This window comes from Equus caballus, chromosome 1, assembly GCF_041296265.1.
Source record: "Equus caballus isolate H_3958 breed thoroughbred chromosome 1, TB-T2T, whole genome shotgun sequence".
In the NCBI taxonomy this organism is placed as follows: domain Eukaryota; kingdom Metazoa; phylum Chordata; class Mammalia; order Perissodactyla; family Equidae; genus Equus; species Equus caballus.
In genome coordinates this window covers 164,199,689-164,227,500 of record NC_091684.1, presented here as the reverse complement: position 1 = coordinate 164,227,500, position 27,812 = coordinate 164,199,689, and the positions used below count along the sequence as shown (strand labels likewise).

Genomic DNA, 27,812 nt, shown 5'->3' with positions numbered 1-27,812 from the left:
TTATGATCCAGCCATCTCTGGTGGCTTAATAAAAAAATTTTATAATATACACAAACATTTGAAATTTGAGTACAATTTTACAAGGTTATACAGACTCAATCTAACATTTGCCTTGTTACCCATACCAAAGAAAATCTAAACATTTCAATTGTTTTTTATATTCTTCAACAGGCCCCCTGGTCTCCATTAGCAGAATGACATTTCAGCATTACGAGGGAGATTTTGCCAAAGGAAACTAATTTTCTTAAATTCTTTAAACTGAGGTCACATTTTAATCTCCAGCGTTTGACACCCTTGCTAGTGACAACAGTCATCACCACATGGAAAATAGCTTTTTCCTATAGATCTTCTTGCAGGACACCACAATTCCTCAGTAAACTAAGAAAATGGCTATTTTAAAGTAGAATTATTAGGAGTTCACAGGTATGGTTCTGCCAGTACCGTATTATAACTGCTTCAGGGAAACCAAGAGATATTGTGAGAAAAACCCACATGTATCTTAGTGGGATGGATGCGAAGCATTTTAAACAAAGTTAATAACCTTCTAATATAAAATGATGCTGGCAATGCAGCCCATCAGGCTTTAACAGAATATTATGAATAGTCAAAGCCAATGAATGGATATGGATACAATGAGTTTAACAGGGGATGCTCCAGGAGTGAAAGCAACGCATACACCAAGGAATTGTGGGTAACAAGAAAATGAGAGTGTGCTAATGATCGGATGCAGACAAGCAATGAGTAATTCCAGAGCTCACAGTCAAACAAACTGCTTGTGGCACTAATACTTGTTCCAATTACCAATTCAGAAAGAAAATAAAAAGCAGTTTCAGTAGAGTCGGGGTGGGAAATCTCCAATTAGCACCAATTAGTGAAGTTGCTTCCTAGAATGGAATTCTGGGGACATTAAAAAAAAAATTTCTCCCAGAATGCCTGATGGAAGCATTTATTTACCAGGTGATGAAACTCCTAAAGTATAGCTTGATGAGGCTTTGTGCCTGTGGGGCATGAATACAGACACCAGTTGAAACTTGCCTGCTCGATTTGACTGGTCAATCATGGGCTGTACTATTCTTCTTCGGGCATTAATAAACCTGAAATAGAGCAGAGGAGTCCTGTCATCAAATGCAATTTCTGTGCTCTGTGAACACCTTTGCACGAACGCTGCGGAGAATACAATACAAACATCTACGGAAAATTATCTTTATAACTCAAAGGCCATTTTTCCTTTCAATGTTCAAAAATAGTAGACTGGATCATCTCCTTCGGTATCTCCTAACCAACTGAAGGCAGACTTGCTAAACAGGCTCAGGGAGGGTAAAAACTTTTTCCCTGCGAAAACGTCTATTAATTTGCAATTGTGCTTCTGCTTCTTGAACAAGTTGGAATTTGGTTAAAGTTCACAGACTGGAAGATTTTTCCTTTTTCCTCAAACTCCCCATCCTAGGGTGACCCAGCTTCCCCTTGCAGCTGGTCATAAATGGAGACCAGGCTCTGGCACTCTGCTTTCACAAGGTATTGTTAGGTCAGCAAAGCCATCAATTAGGCTGTCTGAAGTTTTATCACCAACACAGCAGTAATAAGTGCTGGCCAGAAAGACTTCTGCTCTTCGGCAACTCCTGCAGTTTAAGCCTGTAAAGTTAGGGGTCATTTAGAGGTCAGTGCCAGCTGGGGGCGGCCTCTCCAGTCGAAGCTGGGACACCCAAGGCAGGGATAAGGTAACTGCCAACCATAAACCCAGCCACCTTTCAACCCAGTAGAAAGACAGCACCTCAGGTACACATGGTTGATATTAGAGCCCAAGCAACGTTTTCGAATCAGGTGGTGGCTGAATCACAGGAATGTAGAGGAGAGGCAGTTATTTCGTGGAGAAGCCTGGATCTAATTTTGTTGGAAATCCAAAAATAAGTGCCTACTTCATGTTACTTTAATGTTTAATAATGCCCATCAAATATTCATGTACAAACAGAGTAAGATGATAAGAAATCTCCTTTATTTCTCCAAATTTAATAAAAACAAAACAATTTTCTACCATTTGCGAGTTACCCTTGTCCCTGTGCATTTAATGACGTGCCTTCCCCACGCATTTGAGCTGATGCGCAGGATTCACTGGCTGTGCATTCGGGGGGTGGGGCACACAGGGAGGGGGATGCCTAGCATATAGCTAACTGCTGTTTAAAAATATACCCATTTATGACATTTCCCAATATGTCCAGTTTCCAATCTTAAGTGCAGGGGGACGTAATGACTAATGAGTCCACATGGGGCTGCCGGCAGGAACTGAAAACTCATTCTTTGAAATTAGCCAGCAAACTCGGGTGTGTGTTGGCAGCGCTGCATTCCTAGGGAGTTGAAGTCCCCAGATGAAGATCCTTCCAAGGAGGACAGCAGCCCACCCTCATTCAGGCCTCCTGTGAGCACTCTAGTGGGAATACAATTAGGCTGGAGAATAATAGCTGCAAGAAAACCAAAGGAGTCTTTTGCATATGGTGTTTGTTTGCAAAACAACGAACTTCTTTCGTACTCAAGAAAGTATAGCTCAGTTGTCAAACATGTTACACTCCCTTAGGTTTGGGGAAGAAAGTGACGGGTTACAGAGGTAAAAATGAAAGGAGGGTTGAAACTGAAACTGTCTATTTCTTCCCACCTGGCGCCTTCCGTGTTGCTGAGGCGAATCTGACCTGATAGATCGCAAGGCTTTCCAGGAGCATCTTTCAAATCAGAAAAGGGACTTAACTATCTGGTCTTTCTCCACTGCTTTTACTGGGACCAGGGAGCACCGACCCGAGATTTCTACCCCCAGGAATGCTTTTTATCAGCTCAGGTTAAGACCCATCAAGATGCTCAGGAGAGCCAGAGAAACCTTTTCTCTCCTTGAAGTTTCTAATGGAGGACACACATGGCAGGGGTTTCACCTCTTTTTATGTGCTACTAATCCCAGTTTTGTTTTTTCCTATAGGCCAACTCTTTAGGTAAAACGAATTGCTATTTTTTCCCTTTTTAATTTCACCCTTTTACTCTTTTATTATTTACATCTGGAGGTTGTTCCCTTATTTATGTCTTTCTCTCCAGTTCGCCCAAACACTCCCTTACTCACAGAGCTGCAAGGCCTCATGGTTCTTAGTTCTCAGCAGGAGAACTCCACACTGTCTTCAAACAAATAATTACGGGGAAGGTTAGAGGTTCACTCAAAGGTCATTTCTTTGGATACTCGTCAGAATGTTTACATTAGTAAAAACGGGGTCCGCTCAAAAGGTTGTTCAATGGGGGATACACAACAATGCAGAACATTAAAAAAGCATTCTGTATGCTAGCAGGTCTTTATAGAAGCGCTGAACTTGGAAATGCCACTCCAGTATTACATTTTCAACTAGTTACCATGGCATGGACTGGATGTTCACTAGCAGTTACGGCGATGGCCTTTCTTTGCCCACTTCTACTAAACAAATACGCATAGAAGCCTCTGAAGGTTTTCACTGGATCCTTTGAGAAAGGGTCATAGAGATTTTTGCTTTTTCCACTTGGGTTCCATTCAGCCTCTCTGAATTTTTGTTCTCAAACAATGTTTTTGATCCATAGTGCTATATCTTGCCAGATTCATAATTCTACCACATTCTTTCAAGTCACACAGAATTTTAAAAACATATGGGCCCCAATTTTTCAGAAATCTCTTAACATACAACTCCTGCCAATTGTCAACTCCCTGATCATGGGATATCTTATAAACACCGTGGATGTTATTATTAAAATTAACAATTAATGAGTTGACTGTAAGAACACATTAAACAGTAAAAAAGGGAATTACCTCCCTTACTAATGATCCACAGGTCACTCTTAGAAAACACACTAATGTACATAAAGTGGAGCCATTTAATTATAGACTAAAAAAATCAAACCAGGAATAATTTTTATTTCTTTAATATTACTAAGACAAAATTTCCAAATACAGTCTTTTCCCAAAATTACATGACATGAAATTTTCTTTTTCCACTTCATCTGATCTATATTTTAAAATGACCTTATTCAGTGCTTCAGCAGTAAACAGAATATCAAGTTTTGGTTCTACTTAAAATTTGAAGAGTCTAAGTTGAAAATCAACTGATCTTCAATCTTTCAAGGTCTAAGCTCCATTCATATGGAAAAATGCAACTCACTGGTTCAAAGACAAAAGACTTGTCTTAAAAAGGCTCAAAAGGTTTCTTGGATATTAAATGGGTCTTACAAAATAACATTTTGATGAGTTAAGTGTAAATGAATCAGACACATATGGATTAAGTTATCCTTGAATTTCACACGGGTTTAAAAAATAAGGGGAAAAGAGGGTCTTGGCAAAAACATTTTGGACTTTGCCAAACCCAAAACATTTGAAAAATTGCTGAAGACATCCAACTAACCAAAATGCAGCAAGCTGCACCCAACTTTTATGAAAACCCCCACAAGTTATTTCCAATCCAAAGACTGTTAGGTTTTTCATCTGTATCTGATATTAAAAAGTTCTCTAAGTTTTAATGTCATCCCAGAATGATTTTGAAGTTGAGGACACATAATATACTTCTTTATTGGTACAAACAATTTAACCTGAAATTACAAAGTCATCTTAGATACTAAATAGCTCTTAAAAACATTCTGAGGTTTGTACAACTTGTGTGTAAAACGTGCCATCCATGATAAATGCCATAAATAAAATGTGCCAGTAAGCCTAGTGCCATATTCAGGTTTCACTTAGAAAAAAAAATTTCATTCGCCTCACTGTGACTTTTTTTTAAGGGCTACAGATAATTCCATTAGTGACTCCTTAGGGAATGAGAACCCTAAAGTACACTACTTCCATTGATTTGTATTGAACACAAAGTTAGATCCAGGCTCACACAAAGGCTCTGGAGAGCATCTACTAAGACTATCTACTTTCTCACTAAATTCTACTAAAATAGAAAATGCATTAGTATGTGTGATTCTTAAAAATTATATACTAAGACTGTTAGCTTAAAAATAACTTAATTATAGAAATAAATTCAATGACTTTCCAAGAATCATGAGGCCTTTCTGAGTCAACTTAGAGATGAAAAAATATATTAGAAAGAATAAACCCAAGATGGCAAAATATCATTGAAATCTCATCTTGCTGTCTTGCTGGAGAGATGTCTCCTGGAGATCTCCCTCTACCCACAGCCCCACCTCGACCCCCTATGGAAAAGCCAAACTTTTCAGCTTTGCATACTCTGCTGCAACTGAAATCTGACCATTGGGATTTTTCTTTTCACTCCAAAGCATATTTCAGATTGATAGAAGTAGGCTTAGGTGTCATTCCTGATTGTTGGGACATTTCTTTTCCTTTCTTTCTTTCTTTCCTCCCTACTTCTTTTTAAATGGCTGATAAATCCCTTCTTTCTGGTTCACTAACTTCATGCCACACCTGGTAACCAACTCCTTTTGGCAGCATTCCTTTTGTTAGAAAGTGCAGGCTTCCGTGGAGTCACCTGGAAAGCTGCCAGCCCTGAACACTGAGGAGGAATCGGCAATTCCCGAAGTGAAGCTTTTGCATGGATTGGTCTGGTCAAGAAAACGGGCTGAACTGTTGAAGAGGGATCAGATCAATTTGGAAGAGGTGTTGTAGGCAGCTTGGTGACTGGGGACCTGTTAAAAAATGAAAAACCTCGGCTTCTCTACTCTCCCCAGCCCCGGGACTCAACAGTGAGGGGGTTTATTCACAGAGCTTGCTATTCCTTGGTACTTGAAACAATGAAGCCTCAACCTTCGCAAGTCAGTTATCAAGTTTCTTCATTTTTTCTTAGTTCACAAAAAAAGCGAGTCTTTTTCTGTGTCGTGGTTATGGCTATGAGTGGAGTTTTCTCAGTAAGATACGTTAAAATGGTTAAATCTGTAAATTAAGCAGGTTTAATGCCTTCGAACATGTACTTGGGCACATGAATGATTGAGTCATGTGGAAAACATGTATTTCACTGGTAGCCAGACAATGGGTCTTTTCTCACAGACAACCGTGAGCAAAAGAAGGTAAATGAAGGTGATTCATGGGTACTTAGGGCTACATTCACAGCTCATAATTAATTTCCCTGAACTACAGCTTAATTTATAATTTGATAGATACTAGATTTGTCTCCAACTCTAAAAACACATGAACTAATACTCACAAATTTACAATATGAAAACATGATATTAATCTGGAATCATGAACATTTCATAGCTTTATGAATACACCTGGAGTAGTGTAGTCTTCATGCTGACATGAAAGGCCCCAGGTGAAATTACCAAGGAGGTGATGCTTATCTTTGATGACCTTCTACTGTGTTCTTTCAAAATTCCACCTTTTATCTAATTCTTCCCTAAAGTTATGAGGGCTCACATAGGTTCTTTACTAAAACACCCTATTTTGGGCAAACCTCTCTCAATTATTGTTCCGTATTCCAGAATTCTTCATAGATCAAAATGACGAAGAGCATGGGCGATATTCTCTACCCTTTACTTGCTGTGTGACCTTGGGCAAGTCTACGTAATCTTCCAAGCCTCAGTGTGCTTCCTATTTATAAACTGGGGCAATAGTTGGGCCCAGATTGTTTTGAGGATCAAGGGTGGTATTGTATGTAAAACCCTTGGCATGGTGCCTGGCATAGTAAGGGCTCATTAAATGTTAGTTTACACTCACAATGGGCCTATCCAATGTCCCCTCCTAAAGAGCTCTGTTCTCTCATAGGTAATAATTAAGACTAGGTGGATGACTATTAAGCAAATCCATGCTGAGTTGATAAGGGAGTAATAATGTGTTGTACCTCTACAAGTAGCATGGTCCATGTAGTAGGGTCTTTCCAGAGATCACAGCTAATCCAAATGTATAATGCCATGGTGGAGATTTTAGACCCTGCAGCAGGCATCTGCTGGGGGGCTGGGTAGCGGGGCGAGCTATTTTTGACTTACGCTCTCTAAATGATTCTCTCGATCCTTGCAACTCTGTGTTCCATGGACCTGGCATACCAACATCACTTCGAGCTTGTTAGAACTGCAGAAATACAGTTGCCCACACCCTGGCACTACCGAATCTGAATCAGTATTTTAAAAGATCTCCAGGTGATCCATGCACATTTAAGTTTGAGAGGTCCTGCTCTTGATCACATCTCAAATAGATGATCTAATACTCTGCCTAAGAGTAGAAACTTGCAAAGATCAAGTTTTAACTGTGAACCTTAGCTGTGAAAATGGATGTACTATTCTCTTTAGTGATCTCGGATGTAAACAGTCTTTTAGTCACTTGCCTTCGGCAACAAACAGTTTATAATAATTTAATTCATTTTACTCCATCTGTACCTCCTAAAGGAAAAGTTGGGCCAATAAAATGTTTTTGTGCAAACTGTTATTTCATAGGAATAGATAGGAAGAAGATGGTAGATTTCCCCCCTTTTTTCATGTAATTCTGTACTGTTTGAGTTTTTAATAATAAGTATGATCATTTTTATAATTAAAAAAAATTTTAAAGGTGACCTGGAGAATTTGGCATCTTATTTGACTAAGGCTCATATGGCCAATAGTAGAGATTTTTAATAAAAGTATCTGAGAATTTTCTCTAAAATAGGGAATTATCTTTTATTTCCTTTATAATACTGAGCAACAATAAACACTATTTTGTAAGTATAATCACACTCGATGGCTTGTAACAAAACATCCCAGCAGGTTATGATTTTAAAGCACTGTTACTCTTAGAGAATGCCATCAGATTATTCATACGTGGCTATTTATCACACACTATAAAAGTGATCTTTCAAAGCTACTTGAAAGCAAGGGAGGAGAAAATACACAAAATTCCTCAGCTATTCATACCTAGGATCTAGCCTCTTAAAGATAAAATACTAAGTCAATAGACATAAGTTGTAGTATATTACCTCATCCTGTACATGATTTATTGCAGATAAATCAACTAGAAACTGAATTACTTTGAAAGTTTTACTACTTACGTTAAAATTCCAGATCTGTATACCTACACACCTTATAGTGCTTCTGCAAACAACTGTTTGCAGACATGGAAGATATATCCACAACTTTATTCGATTCTATGAGCATAAAAAGCAGGAGTAATCATTTTCAATTTACCAATTACCAATTACCTATTCATCTAACTGAACACTCTAGCCTGACGGAGCTTTGAAAAATCAACCAGTCACTTGGTGATCAGTTACATACATTTTAGCTAGTTCTCATTATCTTCTTAGCCATTTGCTAATTCACTCTAAGAGGAAAAGATCCCGACAAATCTAGTTTCTTTTTAGCTTTCATGATCACCTTTGATTGAAGTATTACTTCTCTATCCTACTTCTCAGTGGAAACCACCTAAGCATTAACTTGCCAAAAATGCACCAAGCTGTTTAGCAATTATGTCTCAGATATGTTCGAGGAGATCAAGGTGCACTCACACGCCCTGTACTCTGGCTATCTCTCTGATTAGCTCGTCATCTGCTCGGAAGAAGATGTGGGTTGACTCTCCCATACAGTCTAGCAGGCCAGCTGTTAGCTGCCTGTCAAGCCCTCAAGTGGACAAGTAGTCCAGGAGCAAAAATGTCACTCCTTTGATCTGGCAAGGAGCAGCTGCTGATTTATAGAGTAGGACTTTGTTCTTCCGTTCTATTTTACTTTCTTTCCTAAGGCAGAACCACAAAATCCAGGAGAAAAAAAGTGCCGTTCCCAGCAACATCAACAAGCTCTGACAACTGCAACAGGGTTTTTCTTGGCCCTAACAAAGCTCTCAGGCATCTCCTTTGACGCTCACCTTTCCCTCCCAGCCCCCCCCCCCACCACCATTTTTTGCAATGCGGTAGTTATTGTTTAATTCAGCTTCTGTAAATGGAATGGACTGTGGCCAGCAAGCCTGGGGCATAAACACACCTGTATGAAAGAAGCCTTATTGTAGCAACCATCCACAAGTAAGCTCGCATGAACCACGCGTTCCTGAGTTCAGAAAGAACGCTCCATTTCTCCTGACAGCAAATTTTACCCTAAGTGAGTTTCTATTTTTGGTGCCACCAACCTATGATGACCACATTTGAACTCTTTCCTCTCCAATGGCGTTACACTCTTTAAATCAAAGAGAAAAAATGATGAGAAAAAAGGAAAAAAGGATAAAAATCTGTGAGCAAACAGATCCATCAAAAGTGTATATGCACTATCTATAATATCAATCATTAAAAGCTGAATTAAACAGCCAGCAAGGCTTTAGCAAATGCAATATCAAAGATGCCATAATGTTGATTTCATTATCACTAATGTATACTGACATAGGCTTCCCTGAGTAACATACAGGGAAAAAAATCGACAATAAAATCTACATAAGACATATGCATTGTCTTGCTAAGAATTAAACTGATTTCATATGCATGATCCTGTTCTCAGTGGATAAATCTGTCAGGTCAGAGAGGCCCTGTCAACCAAGTGGAACACAAAGCAATGTGGCCCTGAGATAAACTGAGGAGTCATCCGACATATGTATGTATGTATATGTATGTGTGTGGGTATATACACACTTACACGTACATACATATACATGTATATGTGTGTATATACACACACACACCAGGCAATAAACTTTGCCACAGATTAACACCTAGCTAGGTTTTCTGTGCTGCTGCTGGAGGAATGGTGATAAGGGTATATATATATGTGTATATATAAAATATATATGTGTAGGTATGTGTATATACTGTATACACACACACACACACACACACACACACACATATATATATATTTTGGAGAAAGAGAAATCAATTCTAAAATACTTAGCTACATAGGCCACATAGGTCAAAGACAGGAATTTTGTGGGTGGTATGAATGCTGAAAACAAAGGAAAAAAGCACAGTTACGAAAAATCCTTACTTCTACTCCATCATGCCACCTTCTAGTGTTTCCTCTCTTCTCCCTTTTCTCACTTTCTAGGGGCCATAGAGATTTTTCACCAGTCTCATTTCTTGCTTTATCTTATGTCACCCCTTGGTCAGTCAAAAGTTACTAGCGCCCACCTCCTCAATGTTGAGAGAACTGCACCAGTAGATGTTTTCTCTGGAAGAGTGTGTGTATCCCAGAGAGAGACAAGGTTCCAGAGTGGGGAGAACAGGGGTCAGGAAAGCAAAGCAAGGTGTAGAGGAGAGGAGCAGGGATGAGGTAAGACTTATGTTCATCCTTGTTTTTTTTGGTGAGGAAGATTGGCCCTGAGCTAACATCTGTTGCCAATCATCCTCTTTTTGCTTGAGGAAGATTGTTGCTGAGCCAACATCTGTGCCAATCTTCCTCCATTTTGTATGTGGGATGCTGCCATAGCATGGCTTGAGGAGTGGTGTGTACATTCGCACCTGGGATCTGAACCTGCGAACCCCAGGTGACCAAAGCAGAGCACACGAACTTAACCACTATGCCATCAGGCTGGCACCTGTTCATCCTTTTTCTGTCTTAAACAAATTAGAATAAATAGTTTTTAAGGTCCATAGTAATCTGTACATGTGTCACACGTTGATAAATTTCACACATTCAATACTTAACAAAAGACAAATTTAGTGACAACATATGACATGGTCGTATATAATAAAAAAATTATATATAATACATAAATATATAATTATATGACTCTCTCCATATAGATATTTAAAATTTTGAAAATGGAGTTTATGTAAAAATCTTTCCTCTTCACACCCATAGAAACAAACGGAAAATCACAATTTGATAATACATAATAACTGGAAATAACACGGTCCACACTCAGTAAATAAGTGTGATGTGGTCAATTAAAAAAGTCAGATGGAGGTAAATCACTGAATTCTTGGAGGAAGAAAGTTGAACCCGATGAAAAAAGCATAGAATACTGGAAAGGAAGGCATTAAGGAAATGGTATGCACGGAGACACCAAGGCAGACCATGGCCCCTCTTGTGCACAGGTGAGTGAAAGAAGTGAATTTAGACTGGCTTTTGGTTTTGGTCTGGAAAGGTGGCTATGGTTAACAGACAAGCTGGTGGAAGTTCTTCTCCCCCACCCCCCCACAGCTGCATTGAGATATGATTAACATAGAACGTTGTGTAAGTTTAAGGTATACAATGTGTTGATTTGATAGATTTATATTTTGCAAAATGATTACCACCATAGTATTAGCTAACACCTCCATCATGTCACGTAATTACCATTTCCTTTTTGTGGTGAGAACATTGAAGATCGACTCTCAGTAACTTTTAAGTACATAGTACAGTACTGTTAACTATAATCACCATGCTGTGCATTTGATGCCCCAGAACTTATTCATCTCTTAACTAGAAGTTTGTACCCTTTGACCAACATCACCTCGTTTCTCCTACTCTGCTGGAGACTCTTGAGTGACAAACTGAATTCCTGAATATTGGAATGATAAAATATGGTGCTTGACGAAGATCTGTTCCAAGAGCCATGTATAGGATGCACTGATGAGAAGGCAGAAGCTGAGAAGGTCTAAAGCTATTGTCTAATCCAAGGAGAAGAGAGAAATAAAGCGAACCCAGATTAAGGTGGTAGAAACGAAGAAGAAGTGGGACATTTAGCTTGGGAGAACTGCTGATGAATTGTGCTAGATAGCAAAGAGAGAGAAATATCAAATATACTAACAGGAAAACCCCGAGAATCTATGTTTGGTGTGTTATGGTAGACAGTTGATGAGAACTGGAAATTGAAAAGGAATTCCTATTTATTGTGGTGGAGAGGCAAACTCAGATTTCTGAATGTTACCATTGAGTTGATGCGGGACTTTCGGGCTGAGAAGCTATGCAGCCCACTCCAGATAAAGGACAAAAGAAGAGTGAAAGGTTAGCAAAAGTGACTTTAACTTCAAAACCCTCTAATCTCTTCAAAACTCCAAAACTATATGAACATTCCAGAGCCGTGACAACAAGGATAATAAACCGCCTGTTTACTTCCAAAAAAATTATTTCCTTTTTATATATCCTCCATATTTACAAAGTCCTCTATCTAATAATGGCTGGCCAAGTCAATCGTCAGTAAACACCTCTGTGGTTATGGCTTTATTTCTGTTAGGCCTAGTTTACTTTTTCTTCTAATTCTGAGATAACTGGTGTGACTAGGTTTAGAGGCTGATGGTAATAACACATCCGTCACACTGTGTCTTACTACACAAGTTGTGTTCCACTCCATACTTAATAATGGAATTTACTAGAGAGTTTTAAAAATTAGATATAGGAAACTATATAAAAGAGACTGTATATTTTTAAGCAATAGCATAAGACAATCTAGGGTGGGTCTTCTCTAGGTAGTGACAACTAATTTAGAAGAGAATTGATAGGACAAAGTGTTACATTTAAAAGGGACTCCATTAAGTGTGATGGCTTCCAAATTGTGTCCTCCTTTCAAAACATATTTTCCTTTTTAAATGGGCTTTTCAGGTGAAAAATATAGCACTTCACCCAAAATGGTGTGGAAACAAATGGTTCTCAAGTCTCTATTCTTCAACTCAGTCCAAACTACCCCAGCACCAGCCATCTAAAGCCACTTGGTGTTTGGAGGGAAGGTGCTATGCATGCGAATGTCCCCAGGGCCCTTTCATTTGTCTGCGGGGCTCCTTGTCCTAAAGCAGCAGGGAAACTTCAGAAGACCAGCTTGGAAAGCCAGAAGTGTTTGGACGGACCAGGGTCTTATCCTTCTTTCAATTCTCCTGCTGGTTTAAAAGAAAAGATGTGGCAGAAGATACCAGCAGAAGGTGGCCACATTCTTAGGGCCCTTTATCAATACCACTGCTTGCTTTAAATTGTAGCTTGGTCTCTTGTTGGAGAGGCTGAGATTTTAGCACTTTTAAAGGGAACCATAAGTGAGAAATCTCCTAGGTGTTAAGCTTTAGAGTGGCTTCAACCCAAAACATGAAAAAATGAGATTAAAACACAGAAAGTCAAGTAATATTAAGAAAAAGATCCAACAAACAAAATATCATAAATATGCATATATCTTACAGTCTTTCTGTTTAAACCAAATGCTATTTAACCAGTTTATATTGGCAACTAGTTCAGGTGCCAAAGAAAAAAAACTTGAAGATCTAAAAATTTTAAAGTCACTTTAAATAAACTATAGTTCTAACAGCTATACATCTAACAATAATCTTTAAAAATTATTAAAACATATCCCATTACATCAAGAAGCAAAAAAAAAAAAAACCTATTCACCAACATATGACTTAATGTCCTCACGTTTATGATGTTCAGACATCAAAGACCAAATTCCAAATAAAATTTCCTGACTGCCTTTCCTAATAATAACTTAAACAGTTTTTACTTTGACTTGACAGCCAGGTAGCATTCTGCATCTCCTTCAGAGATGTTATATGCAGTCTTCCCAATGTGACGGTATTATTACTCACAAAATTTTTAGCATCATCCTGTAATCATAAAAGGCATAAAATATATCTTTATAAATAGGAAGAGACTTAGCAAACCAGCAGTTATGCCACATTTGCTTTAGTCCTTAAACATTTTAGCTTTAGAGGGTTAGTTAGTGGATTTTTTCTCCGATTCGCAGGGAAATAAAGACATCAGCCTTTGATTCTGACATTCCCCACAAAGCTACATGACAAAGAAGCAAACGCATGGTACCGCAATTTGAATGAATTTTTAGAGCATATTCATATTTCACATCTATCAGAATTTCCTAAAGTGATTTAACTTAACTATTAGAAATAGAAATGATGGCATTTGAATGATCTCCATTTTCACAGTAAAGTAACATCATCATCTATCAAAAAATAATTTCATTTTGAAATCGGTTTAACTGGCACAGATCCCTACTTTGGAGTTAGGTAATGTACAAATAAACAAAAAGGCAATTAGCAAGTACAAAGCTAACATGCTAACCAACTAGGAACGCACTACTCCTTCTGTCTGGGATTGCCTTTCTCCCATGGCCATCTGGTCAACGCATCCTTCAAAATTCTTATCAGAGAACATCTCTTTGAGGTAACTTCCCTGGTTCCACAATCTGAGTAAGAAGCATCTCCTTAGTCAGTGGCACCTAGCTAATAGGCCCATCACAGCATTTATTCAATACCACAATCACAATTTACTTGTCCAGCCTCCCACTAGATAGCCTTAGAGAGCAGGGACCACATCTTAAATCTATGTTATTGTGACTGCGTCAAGCACATAGGGCATCTTCAATAAAATGTTGGATGAACGAATAACTGAATGAGTAAATGAAAGTAGTGTTTCTCCATCTTGGAAATAAGGTAGAATTGAGAATAGAAGAGCCCACAGGGATTTTCTTGCCTTCATTTTACAAGTGGCAGAGCTGAATCCCTGATGAAATGATTTTCCCCAGAGTCAGGCAGAGCTAAGAAGGGAAATAACTCTGGCTTCCTGGCCCTGGTCCAGTTGTTTTTGTACTCAGAAACAACTAAAGATACAGACTAGAGGCATTAGTGTAAAGGCGTGGATCTCCTGGGCATTAAAAACCCTAGGCAAATCTTGGGTGTGGGAGGGAAGGCAGAGAAGGACTTGACTTGGCAGAAAGTGGGCATCAGACTTTTCTAGGCTGGGGAACATGTGATATAGTTAGTTATGTTGGAGCATGAGAAGTCCAGTTGACTCAAAAGGAGAGAATAAGTTGAGTGTAATGGGAACTGAGGTCAATGAAGTATTATGGTGTGTGTGTACGTGTGTGTACATGTGTGCTGGGAAAGAGGAATAGTAAGGAGGAAGTGAAGGAGGAAGATTCGTGAGATGCAGAAAGAAAAGGAGAATAGGAAACTCCCTTAAAATTTTTTTTCTCAAAGTATCTTTTTAAGGAAGTTTTCCCCAAATAGTGCTCTACTGCTTGTAGAGCAAGGGACACTACATTGAGGCACCATACTGTCAACAGGTGTTTCTCCAAAATAGGAGTAGTAGGTCAAACAAATGCAGGGAAACATCAAATGAAACAAAGTCAGGATGCTCTCTTTGCTGCAGATTATGCCACAGCCTTTAGTAGGCGGAAATATAGTGTGACCTCCAAGAAGGGATGACGGCACAAATCAATTCCTGACTTGAGATCTTAAGATTTTGAGGGGCACCTAGGGTTCCGAGGATTTGAAAAAAAAAAATGAAGCAGCATTCCGGTTTTTAATCAAAATTGCATTTTTAAACCATTTATCAACTTAAAATGGGATTTCCATCTTCATGTTTCCCCAAGTCAGACTCAGAGATGAAGAACCATTTGTAGGACTCTCGTTTTATATCTTACCTGTTCAGAACCCCATCTCTCATGATTATTAGAAAACTGGGCCACTCCATGGACCTTTAACTCCAAGTGTGCTGGCTGAAAATGTTCTTTAGAACTTTTTTATCTCAAAGGTAATTTGATCACCGGGGGATGATTTTAGGCTGGAATGTTCTCTCTAACCTTTCCCTTTCCCTACTTTTCTCATATTTTCCCACGATGAAATATTTTCTTAAAAAAATACTGTCATGGGGTATTTTTGCTCTGTATGCCTAAAATTTCTAAGAATGACTCTTAGAAACTGGAGACTAATCTTAAACATAAGAGAATTTTTTTTTGCATCACCCTCTGCATCTTTCATTAATCAGAACTGTGACCTGGTGGTGGCCATCTAACTTTAGCTTGTCTATGACATGTGTTGGAGACGTCTGTGTATGGAGGGTGGTAGATGGGGAGGGAAGAAAGAGAGAGAGAGGGAGACAGAGATGAGGCGTGGGGGCAGGATGTTAAAGGGAAGAAGAGACGAGAAGGGGAAAGAGACAGGAAAAGAGGAAGTGCTGCCTTGGATAAAGTACATCACTGTACATCAATTGCTCCCCCGCTCCCACCAATTCTACTTTCTTGTTTACAGAGTGTACAAGTACAAAATCAGCTTTTACTTATAAGTGTGTTAAACACCACCTGCCTGCCCTCTGAACCTCGCTGTCCCGGGATGAGGTCAGCCTGGTGAAGGGCTCCGGTTCTATAAGCAATCTTGTCATTCAGGCTAACAGCAGTGATTCACTCGCAGGAGGCAAAAATGACTCAATTGTTGGGCTTATTGACTCCAGGGAGCACAGCTACTCTATCATTACCATGGAGTACAAACACCCTGAGCTCTGTTTTGGTCCACTTCAAATTACTATTTGCTGTGAAGGATTGGCAAAGCAATTCTTAAAATGATGGGGGTGAAAGTCAGGCGAGCGCCATTACGGGCTTTTCCTTCAGTCTCAGCAGAAGTCAGCAGCACAGGACTCGTTCTAAGCCTGACCCACTTATTTAACCTTTTGTTCCCTTTGCCATATTAACATATATTAACTGGCTAGATAAGCCCTAGGAGGGATCAAAACCTCATGACCAAATTACGGCCCCATTTTCATGGGTAACCTCTCCTTGGGTGGAAATTAAACCCCAATATAAATACATTTTAGGTCCATACAGAATTGAGGAGGAATGCCAAAAAACAAACGCTGAGCCACAGTCCTGCAAAGACCACAGCAACCATGGAGTGGTCAGCTAAATTATACACCAGAGGAACTATTTGAAAAACCAAATAAATTTAATTAAATAAGTTATAAAATTATTTTCCCATCTCTTATCTACTCCTCTTGGTTAATATCCATGACATACCGATGTTGCATAATTGCTCTTATGGAAGGCTGCAGCTCAGAGCCATAATGAGCTGCCGTTGCACAAAGGCAGCAAAAGTGGTTTCCCTACAGAGTTATCTTCTCAATTATTTATACTTGCAACACTTTCACATAATGGCAGTTTTAAAATCAAACAAACAAAGCAAACCGTACAATAAAGGAAGGAGACAAGAAGGTACAGGGACCTTTTCCTTTCCTTCTGAACACCAGGAGGGATAGGTGACCACATAAAGGCAATGGAATTTGGTGCCTCGATATGTCTCAGGGGCCTCGCGACCAGACAACATCAAAGCATTTCAGACTGCCACCATGGTGAGGCATTAAACCAGCTCTGCATGCCCACCTTGCTTTTAATCTGTCATATCCAAATATATAAAGGAATGCAAACTTCACTTTTTCCTTTTACAAGTTTGTCTCTGCAAATTCCTAACCAGAAGACTCGCTCCCCATCTCCACTCGAAAAAAAGGTGCTAAACTGTCAAAATGATGTCAACGTAAACAGAAAATGGTAGCGTGTGTCACAGCTGTCCCCCAGGGGGCTCACCAGGTGTTACCGTGTTTATGTCCACTGTCCACACCTGCCTTTGGTTAACCACTCAAAAACTTACACACAAAACAGGAAAAGCTACTTCATAGTTATACTACTTACGGATACACAAAATAATGCAAAGGTTATATTTAAATAGTAGGACAAAACTACAGTGCTATTTCTAATATTGAATTTTGGAATCTCTTTGCAATGAAGTGTTTACTGCTACCATCCAGTTCTGACTTATTTTGTCCCCAGCACCTAGTGCAATAGACCGCCCAGAGTAGATTCGCAGTAGATGTCAGCCAGCTTATTTTTCCAAATTAATCCGTAAGTGTAGTTGAGGAGCTGATATTCTGAGCAATTAAAAGTGAACTTTTCACCAGACACTCATTTTGGACCTGCATAAAATCTATATTTCATTTAAGATTCTCCATTAAACAAACATAGGTTCCTTTAAAAGGTGGTTACTATCTTTACTTAAAGAGTTATCCCTCATCCAGTAATGGCTGCTTATACATCTGTAACTGAACATATTCATTAGCAATGCCAGGGAAACAAAGCTTTGGTATCACCTACTAGTCATTTCCAAATAACAAAATTTAAAGTGGCTGTTTCCTTAAAGTCTTTCGGGGAAAGATTATAAAGACACAGTAAAAGAATAACAACTTAAAAAACCTCAAAATTCGTCTCTTGCAATATGCCTACATGCACACACATTGAATTTACACACACACAAACACACAGACATACACACATCTGTTCAAAAACATACCTTGTGACTTTAAATCTTGCTGGACTTGAGACACTCAGTTAAAAAAAAAAACCCTAAGGAGATTTTTTTTTCCCCTCAAGCACACAGGTACTACTGTGAAAGGTCAGAGGGAAAAAAATAGACCAGGCTGAATGGAAATCATACCTAGATCTATAACCCACCTGAGGACAGGCTGTGGCTGGGATCATCAGAGGGAAACAGTTGGGACTGAATTGGGATCCACCATCTTGTGTTGCTTTGCCCCCGGGAATCAAATGAACCAGATATTATATTGTGGCCACTTGCTGTTTCTTAAAGCTCTTCTTAGCCATAGAGCGCTAGGAATGAACCACAGTTTGCTGGCTACTTCCTTTCTTCTGTTATTCTCACCTCCAAAGTCAAAGCACTTGGTGGTAGTGGGAGTTGAGGGGTTGTGGACCCAATTCTACTTATCAGTATAAGACTATATCCTACTCTTTGGCCTCCCAGCGGCACTAGCCACCTTCAATACTGAAAATATTCCTTCTAAGTGTGTGCATGTGTGCTTCTGGACTGGACAAAGCATACAGAATAATATAAGGATTAGGGGATGATGGTAGGAAAACTCTTGTGCCAGAAGATTAAAAATATCCTCACTGTAGGTAAATATACATCTGAATGAGATTTGGGGTAATGCAAATATGTCCTATGTCATGCATCACATAGTTTTCAAAGACACTGATGCAATAACTAGTATGCAATTAACCATTATGTGAACGATTAGCTCAATGTTGAGGTCTAGAAGAGAGCTGGGTAATTTTTGTATTTTCAAATATGGGCAAGTTCTGAAGGGAAACCTCAGATTCCGTGAAAGGACTCCAGTTCATTTGAAAAGTGCTCCCTCTGGCAGTCAAAACCGATGCAAAGGTCACTAGACTATGGCTGGAAGTGAATTGGTTTGGAGAGTAAAACCAAAAGCTGACTGGGGTTGAAGGGTGTGACTTTCATTCCTGCCAGCGAGCACTCCCACCGATGGGAATAGAAGCTGCTATCAGCGGCTTGAGGGCAGTCACATTAGAGGGCCCTCAATTCCCAAATGTGACAGATTCGTAAGAAATCTTAACCTCGATTTTTTCCAGCTTTCTTCAACCACAGTAACAGCCTCTCTCTTAGTAGCCCAGCCAATTAACCAAGCATTAAACAAACCCACAAATCTATATCAATAGCTTTGCAAGACAGAAAGAAAGATGTGTGAAGTAAACACTTAATCATTGTAAACTATCTGATCCAGGGTGTTCAAGAGCCAAATACATTGAAACAGGCTACGGCTGAAAAAATTAATTTAAAAAAGATCAGAAGGAATGACATATCTCTCTCCTTTCCTCTAACCATCCCGTGTAATTTGCTTTTATATTTTAGTTCCTAGCGCTCTGGCCTTCAGCTTACCCTTGACTGGTGGCAAATCTGATAAGGGCTTAGCACAACTACGCTCAGCCTGGTTTACAGTTTGTTTTGCAACTTCCCTTCCCAGATAAACATAATCCAAGTACAACTTCTAAAAAGAAAGTTGTGTTTACTTGTCCTGTGCTTAAGGATTTTCTTCCTTCTAAATGTTCCCTCAGGAAGCCAGCTTGCAACCTACAAAAGGCTTTGATTTCAGCTTCAGTCTCCAAGGTATTCTACTGTTCGGCTGGGCCATGTGCTGGGAGGGAAGCTCTCTACCTTGCTGATTTAATTAACAGGATTCTTTTCATTATTATGGGGATTTAGTTTCTTCTTGCCTTTCAGTGTTTGGGAAACACTGATTTAGATTTTGAAGGAAAATTTATTGTTCTTTGACAGCTGAGGCTCAGTAAGTTCCTAGCATGGAAGGGACCCCAGGGAGGTGTCACAGTTCCTCTGCCCACCTATATGCTGTCATCTTAAGGGCCCCCCTCCAGAAGTAGGAAGAGCCATCAGCTGTTCAATGCCCATCCCGCTCCTCCTCCCTCTGATAATTACGCCAGCAGGGGTTGGCCCATTCCCATTTATGAATGGTGTTATTACCAGGTTGATCAGTAACTGTGAGTCACTGATTCATTTAAGTATGCAAACAGTCCCTGAATCTTTAGATTGGGCCTAATCTCTTGACTAAACGGAGCTCATTGAATTAAGTGGTAGACTGTGCTGTACTTATTATGATGACCACGACAGAAGCGAAAGTCAGGGCAAATATTCTAAATGTGAGTATGCTTATGGGGGCAATAAAAAACATTTGAAGTTAGTACTACAGAAAATTTGGCATAGATGGTCACCAGGACTCTTGGATTATCACTCTCCTAAACTCCACAGTCCATCAAATTCTGACTTGGAGAAAAAGTGAAACATTTAGTGAAAACTCTGGAAGACTCATAGAAAATTTATATTTTAAGTGAAAAATTTCAAGTCTCAGTTAATGTCCATAATTCAGTTATAATCAAAATCTTCTTCTTTTCTAAGAGGGCTTCAGAATTCGCCTCCATTTATATTATTATAATTAACATTTATTGAGCTAGGCACTAAACTGAGTGCATACATGTATCCTTTTATTTAATTCTCGCAAAAACTTTATGAAGCAGGTAGTATTACTAGCATTCCCATTCTGTGGTTGGGAAACTGAGATTTAGCAAAATCTGGAAATATGCTTAAGGTTGCACTGTTAGTAAGAGGCAAAGGTGGGACTCCGATCCAGGTCTTTCTGACTTAATGTGTTCTACATGCATGTGTTATGCTGCCTTTCCAGGGTGTATAATACTGATGGTGAAAAGAAGGTGTTACAGGCTAAACTGTGTTCCTCTCAAGTTTTTATGTGGAACTCCAATCCTCCGTACCTCAGAATGTAACCATATTTGGAAATAAGGTCTTTAAAGAGATGAGTAACTTAAAATGAAGCTACTAGGTGGGACCCTAATCCAATATGACTTATGTCCTTGTAAGAAAAGGAAGAGGCATCAGGGATGCAGGTGCACCTAGAAAAAACCACGTGGGGACACAGTGAGAAGGCAGCCATTCGCAAGCCAAGGAGAGAGGCCTCTGAAGAAACCGAACCTGCCAAAATGACCTTGGACTCCCAGGCTCCAGAACTGTTAGAAAAATTTCTGTTGTTTAAGCCACGCAGCCTGTGGTATTTTGTTACGGCAGCACGGAGCAGACTAATGCAGAAGGTAACATGGAAACAAGGGCTGGAAGAAAAGCAGAAACCAAAGTTTTGATTTCAAAAGATGATCACTTCCTCTCCATTAACCATACCTGTGATGGCATTAGTTCCTGTCAACCTTGCATGCATACTATGACTCACCCTTGTTTTCCATTAAAAAGTGAGTGAAAGTTGTAGAATGGCAAATGGGAGGCTAAGGCAATAGGGACGGAGTTAGGAGAAGGAAGCCATTTTATGTGTGAGAAAGGCAGTGTTAGTCAATCAGAGAAGAGAAAAGGAAGAGGCCTAGTGAAACAGGTGGAGAGAGTTTTGGTGTTCTCTGGAGGATCTCCCTGAACACAGGCCATACACACAAACACACACTCACACACACAGTGGGGGCTAGGGAAGTAGGAATATTTAGGGTTACTCTTCCTGTCTTCTCAGGAGAGCTCCGCAACTGAAACAGCTCCTGGGAAGCAGGTAGCCTCTTTATAACAACCTGAACATAAGTTTGCATTGTTCTAATAGACCCTTTATCTGATGTTTCCCAGTCAGGTAGGAAAAAGGAGCCAATTTTTAGACCAAATGCTTAAAATAGAGCCTTGGAAATTACTTGAGTTCTAGACCAGAGCTTTTCACTTATCTAGATTTATAAGCCAATAGGTTCTAAGGAAGAATAAAGGAAAAATGTAGAAGTGCATATAATTCTATAGTGGATAGCATTTTCAAAATCTTTAAAATCAAAGGAAATGAGTGTGAGAACATGACCCGGCCGTGGAGGAAAAATACAATGAAATAAGCCTTCATTCTGAATCTGATTAAACAGGTCCAAGCTAATTTTCTCATTCATTAGTTCTGCAGGGTTATACATGAGTTGTGCTTTCAAAACTTGGATTATCTTTGTTTATTCATCATGTCTATCAGGATCCCCATATTTAGAGCATAACTCTGTCCTAAAAATTCAGGCTCCTTGAATTTTCCCACAGAGGAAATCGTCAACAGATTTTTATCTTCAGCCACACTCTAGGGAAACACCTGGGTAAATGGTTACCTGGGGCCAGCCACTCATCATCACACTGAACATAACCTAAAAGAGTTCTGGGTCAAGGAAGGAAGGAAGCAAGAGAAAACTGGAAGAAAGTTAACACAATGGCGAGAGTCCATGCCATAGACATTATGAGGATTTCTTCACACACGGCAGTTTCAGAACAGAAGCCTCTCCTTGCCTATCTCATGCGTACATCACCTACAATGATTCCTCTTCCCATTATCTACATGGTATATTCTCCCTTCAAACAGTCTCCTGATTCTCCTGTTTCATCTCCTTCCTCTTATTTAATAGTCTTTGCTTGTAGAAACTCTAGAAGATACAATTCTTGATCCTTGAGAACAAATTTTTATCCATTGTCTGCTGCCTACTTGGCATTGCACTGAAGGCCTTATGGGAGGGCCACAAAAGAAGAACTGGTATGAGAGGCCACATTTACCAAGTGAAAAAAAACACTTGATTTGGGATTAATTTCCTGCCCTAAGGATTTCCTAACTTAACTGGAGAAACAAGACAGATACCTATCCAACAACCATCACTTTATGTGATGAAAGAAACAGCACAACTTAATGGAAACAGCATGCGTTTTAGAGCCCCGGGTTTGAACCCTGACTCTATCACTCACTGTGAGGTTTTGGACAAGTTCTTTAACCTTTCTGTGTCCTAATCTCCTCAATTCTAAGATAAGAATAAATTATATGACCTACTTCAAAGAGTTGCCCTGAAGATTGGAATGTGAAGGCCAATTTGTACTGGAAAAGCATCAGATCATCATCTGAGAATCGCAAGGAAAAATATTTAAACCATTCTAAAATGAATTCCCAGGGTTTACAATCCTCCAAACACTCCAGGCATACACAGACGAAGAAGATTCAGTCTTGCTCTCAGGAAACTTGGAATTTAGCAGTAAAGAGATGACCATGCTACAAAATAAAAGAGTCTCAAGGGCAGGAGAGCGGTCACAGGTGTGCAGGAGGATGGACACAATGTGGGTGAGAGAGGGAGGAGAATGGGAGGCTTTGGGCTCCTCCTCGAAGGCTTTTGATAGGTGGAAAAGGGAAGGATAGAAGGAGGGGGAAGTACCAGGTAGAGGAAACTACTTAAACAAATGCACAGAGAGAGCAAGTACTTCTAGCGAACACACTTTGTAAAACACATACTGGATTAAAGACAGGAGATAAATTTGAATCCTGGTTTGCAATTTCTTAGCTATTTGACCTCTTTGGTTCACCATTTCTCATCTGTGGAATGCAGATGATACATACCTCATAAATTTATTGTAAAGATTAAATATTTAGCCAAATATTTGGCATATTTGAAATACTATAATGTACTTTTTTTTAATCTTGGAAAGGGTAATCAGAAAATTCCCAATATTACCAAAAGAATCTTTCATTTTTCTGCTTTTTCTCCCCAAATCTCTCTAGGACATAGTTGTATATTTTAGTTGTGGGTCCTTCTAGTTGTGGCATGTGGGACACTGTGTCAACATGGCCTAATGAGCGGTGTCATGTCCGCGCCCAGGATGCGAACCAGAGAAACCCTGGGCAGCCGAAGGGGAGTGCGTGAACTTAACCACTCAGCCACGGGGCCAGCCCTTACCAAAAGAATCTTATTGATTTGTAGGTTACATGTACAGTGGTCCAATCATAGAACTCATTTCTACTATCACTTAAACACTGGAGGAAGAGCTTCAAAATTGATTTGTATTAACTTTACTTAGTCATTATCTTATCTACAATGAAACACCATTGGCACGTCAATGGAAAAAAGTAAATAATAAGTGAGACAACTTGAATTTTCAGCTACTTTATTAGGCTTTGTCTTCTGGGTGTTATATTTGTCTCCCTACACTGGTATGGATAAACATAAACACAAGAGGTGGACCTTTGTTCAGAGCTCACAAATTATTCATCTAAATATTTAAACATGCAAGAATAACATTCTGTTCATTGTTCCTTGAAGTCAAGGACAAGGGAAGATAAAATATCTCGTGGTTGGAGAACGAGTATTAATGTTGGAATAAGAAAAAGAAGGAGAAATGGGACCTGCAGATTAAAGTCCCAGGAACACTTAGGAACCCATACTTCAGTAACCACATTTTTTTTTTCAATTCTCAGAAATCTTAAAAAAGTAAGAGTAAGAATGATGCAGAACCTATTTTGCTGACTAATAAAAATAGGTTGCTAAAACTCCTTTAATTTGAGCACGTGTGGGATGATGAGTCTAAATATGGCTCACAAATGTGGGGAAAAAGACCTCCATGCTGACTTTTGGCAGAAGAAAGGAGAAATAGAACCTTGACTTAGTTTGTCAGGGGTACATGCTCAGAAACACCTGTGTTCTGAGGTCAAGAAAATTAGGAAATGATGTGTTAATTAAGTTCTTAACTTAAAAAAAGGGAAACTTCTGCAGAAATCTTGTGAGGTCATGTTGTTCGACATCCTTTATCTAGAATGGAACTGACCAGGGGCCAGCTGGGTGGCGCAGTGGTTAAGATCACACATTCCGCTTTGGCAACTCAGAGTTCACCAGTTCGGATCCTGGGTGCGGATATGGCACTGCTTGGCAAGCCATGCTGTGGTAAGCGTCCCATATATAAAGTAGAGGAAGATGGGCACGGATGTTAGCTCAGGGCCAGTCTTCCTCAGCGAAAAAGAGGAGGATTGGCAGCAGATGTTAGCTAAGGGCTAATCTTCCTCAAAAAAAAAAAGAATGGAACTGACCACTTGGACATACACGGGCGGAGGCGCGGAATTAACCAACACTCTGGGATGTAACAGAAGATCCTGCTTTGTTGGTAAAAGCATGTTTCACAGGCATGAGAAAGACCAAAATAAACCCCTGTTGTTCAGTTTCAATTCTGAAGAGCCAACTAAATCTAGTAAATATTCTATTTGTTAATCAAAAATGGTACATGCAGTTCTCTAGGGTGCAAACCTTGTAGAATAAAGCTGCCAAACCACCTTCGATTAATTTCTAATGAGATGTTCGCCCTGGTGACAGGTAAGACCGAGAAGAGGTGTTCTGCAGTGTGTGAACTATGTAGAATGGACTTGAAGGACTCCATGTAGCCCATGGATTCATCAGTCACAGGGCGGAAAGAAGCAGTGTGGAAAATAACAAGAGAAACCATCAGTTGCAGTAGAACGTGAAGTGTGTGCATCGATTCTGCTCAAGAGACAGTCACTCAGCTTGTTTCATAAGCTTTAACTGTACTCCAGACTCAGTTTTCCTGACACTGTCTGCTATTTTATGTGGTTTGGAACCGTTTCAAGGAATTGATCTTCAGACCATTTTCAAAGGAAAGCACAAACAAGGCTCTTAGTCTCTTACTTTAACTTACGGAGTTCAAGTTGCTTTTGCCTTATGGTCTTTACCTTTCTACTCTTGACCTAAAGGAGGAGAGAATTTGGTTCCCCAAAGCATGTCCCCAACTTTTGCATTGTTCCCATAGCTTATATTTCAGTGCCACCCAGCAATAACTCCATACTTAAAACAGTGTGCAGACTATACACCAGTGACCTCCCAACATCATTGAAAAAGATCAAATTTGAGTGATCCTGCCTTGCAGAGTACATTTAGATAGTAGGAGCCAAAACAACAAGAAACAAAGACTCAAGTGCTGATTGGGAGGCGGAAGGAAAAGGAGCTACAGAGAGAAACCAAACAAAGCAAAAAGAGATTTAAAATTTGACTCAGTTTGCCCTTAAGAATGAGGGCTTAGCTGAGGGAATCTCACCCTCAAAGGTCAGGAACGGAGAGATGTTCTCAGAATATTCAGAGTCCCATGGTCACTGATATGGAAATGAATTAACTTAAGTCACATTTTGCTGAGGAATATCATTTTCATTGGGCAAAGCTGATTCCATTATCTTAAAGAATTAAGCTGAGCTCTTTCCACAGGACGATGGAAGGTATGGAAAGGATGCAGGTGTTGGGGTCAGAGTCAGACATCAAGGCCTGGCCCTGCTCTGGCACTTAGATGCTTTGCAACAGTGAATGAGCCACCAAGCCTTGAAGAGCCTGGATTTCCTAATTTGTAAAAAGCAAATCATAACTTAAACTTTGTTTACTTCGCAGGGCTGATGTGAGAATCAAATGAGACAGCATGTATAAAAGTACCTGGAAAACTGCAAAGGGCCATAAATACAAGGTGATGGGGCAAAGAGGTATCTCATTAAGGAATCAAAGCTTTTTTTTCCCCACCTCATTCTACACTATAACTCCTTAGATCCCTTATGATTTTTTTGAATAATGTCAAGTTTTATGGGAGTTCACTTAAAAGGGCACAAACAAACACACAAAAAATTCTAGAGAAGTACAGTCTAATCTCTTCTTTCTCACCTTAATATTCCGTATGAAATTGTGTAAGTCCCTTTGGAAGCCTCAGTTTTTCTCATCTGTGTAATGGACATAGTGCCACTTTCTATGTAGTGTTTTAAATTATTTAGAAAAAAGTCTCCTGAAACATAAGCTCTTAACAAAATCTGAAATTATGAAAGCCCTCTAGAAATGAACCAAAAAAATCTTACTCCCAAACAATATTTATTCTTATGAGTTGTAAGTACCAATAACACGTCACAATTCTGTCTGTAGCAACAGACGGAAAACAAGCTACACAGATAGTACAAAATGTGTTCAGTTGCTGGAGGGCACAAAGGGTACTTGTAATGTCACCTGAATTAAGGCCATTATACGATTAACCAAGTATAAAGCAATGGAAGTATCACAGTTTGCCAAAAAGCTTGACGTTTTCAGATTCTGGCCCATTTTCCCTATTCTTTCTGATGGTATCATCCTGTCCTAACGTTCTTTTGCCATATATGATCATTCTGCTGGGAAAACATGACTCAATCAATGCGTGGATTGGATACTAGGCTTACAGAATGCAGGCTTTCAACTAGCCAGTTTATGGCCAGGATACATCCTTCAGCAAAAGTCAAGCTGCCCCACTCCTCACGATCGGAGGATCACGTGCGATGTTCTCCAAAGCGTTAACTCTGAACTGAATCAAGACCTCTTAAAATGCACTAATGTAATGCTAATCCTCACAGAAACTGGTAGGTCACCAATAGCTGGATTCTTCAGTGTGATCAAGAAGCACCTCGATACAGATCATGTGCTCTGGAGAAAGGGAGAGAGAGAGAGAGAGAGAGAGGCAGAGAGAGAGAGAGAAAATGAGAATATAAAGAGCAAAGAGAAGAAAACACAAAACTGGGAGCCGAAGTCTTTCTTTGCTGAGTCCTGTCAGTTTCCTCCAGCATATGAAAAACCTTATCCCAAATTCCCTGCCATAAATGTTAGCAGCTCCGGTTTTGTTCACCTTGACACACTCAAAAGGGGAGCGCAAAATAGTCATTTAAAACAGCGAAATAGCAAGCTGTGCCATGGAACCTCCCTCGGTACAGGTTTGGCTGAAACGTCTGTGGGAAAAGGGGCTGCAGAGAATTCAGTGAAACATAAGCAATGAGAAAACCTTTCTATCCTCTTCAATTGCTCAAAAATGGGAAAGGAGCATCATTTTCAAAAGAACAAATGCTACACAAGACTTGCCCTTTAAATCCTTTTTAAGGTTCTCTGACCTGTGAAACTATCTGCAATATCAGCAAGAGAAAGCCCCTTACAGAACAAATGCCTATGCTTTATGTGTACTGTATTTGCTAATCATGACTTCATAAGCAAGAGTAGATATACAGTGAGGCTATAAATAATGGCGGGAATGTAAAAG

At 39.6% G+C, this 27,812-nt stretch overlaps 1 protein-coding gene across 20 annotated transcripts in view; it reads right to left on the bottom strand.

The window, feature by feature from the left end:
* MEIS2 (Meis homeobox 2) overlaps nt 1-27,812 on the bottom strand; it is a 202,042-nt gene that overhangs the window by 4,551 nt on the left and 169,679 nt on the right. For all 20 annotated transcript variants that reach the window (XM_005603161.4, XM_070272288.1, XM_070272299.1 and 17 more), the window contains exon 10: nt 1,036-1,094. In XM_005603161.4, the coding sequence (XP_005603218.2) occupies nt 1,036-1,094 (59 nt within the window). The remainder of the gene's footprint in view (nt 1-1,035; nt 1,095-27,812) is intronic.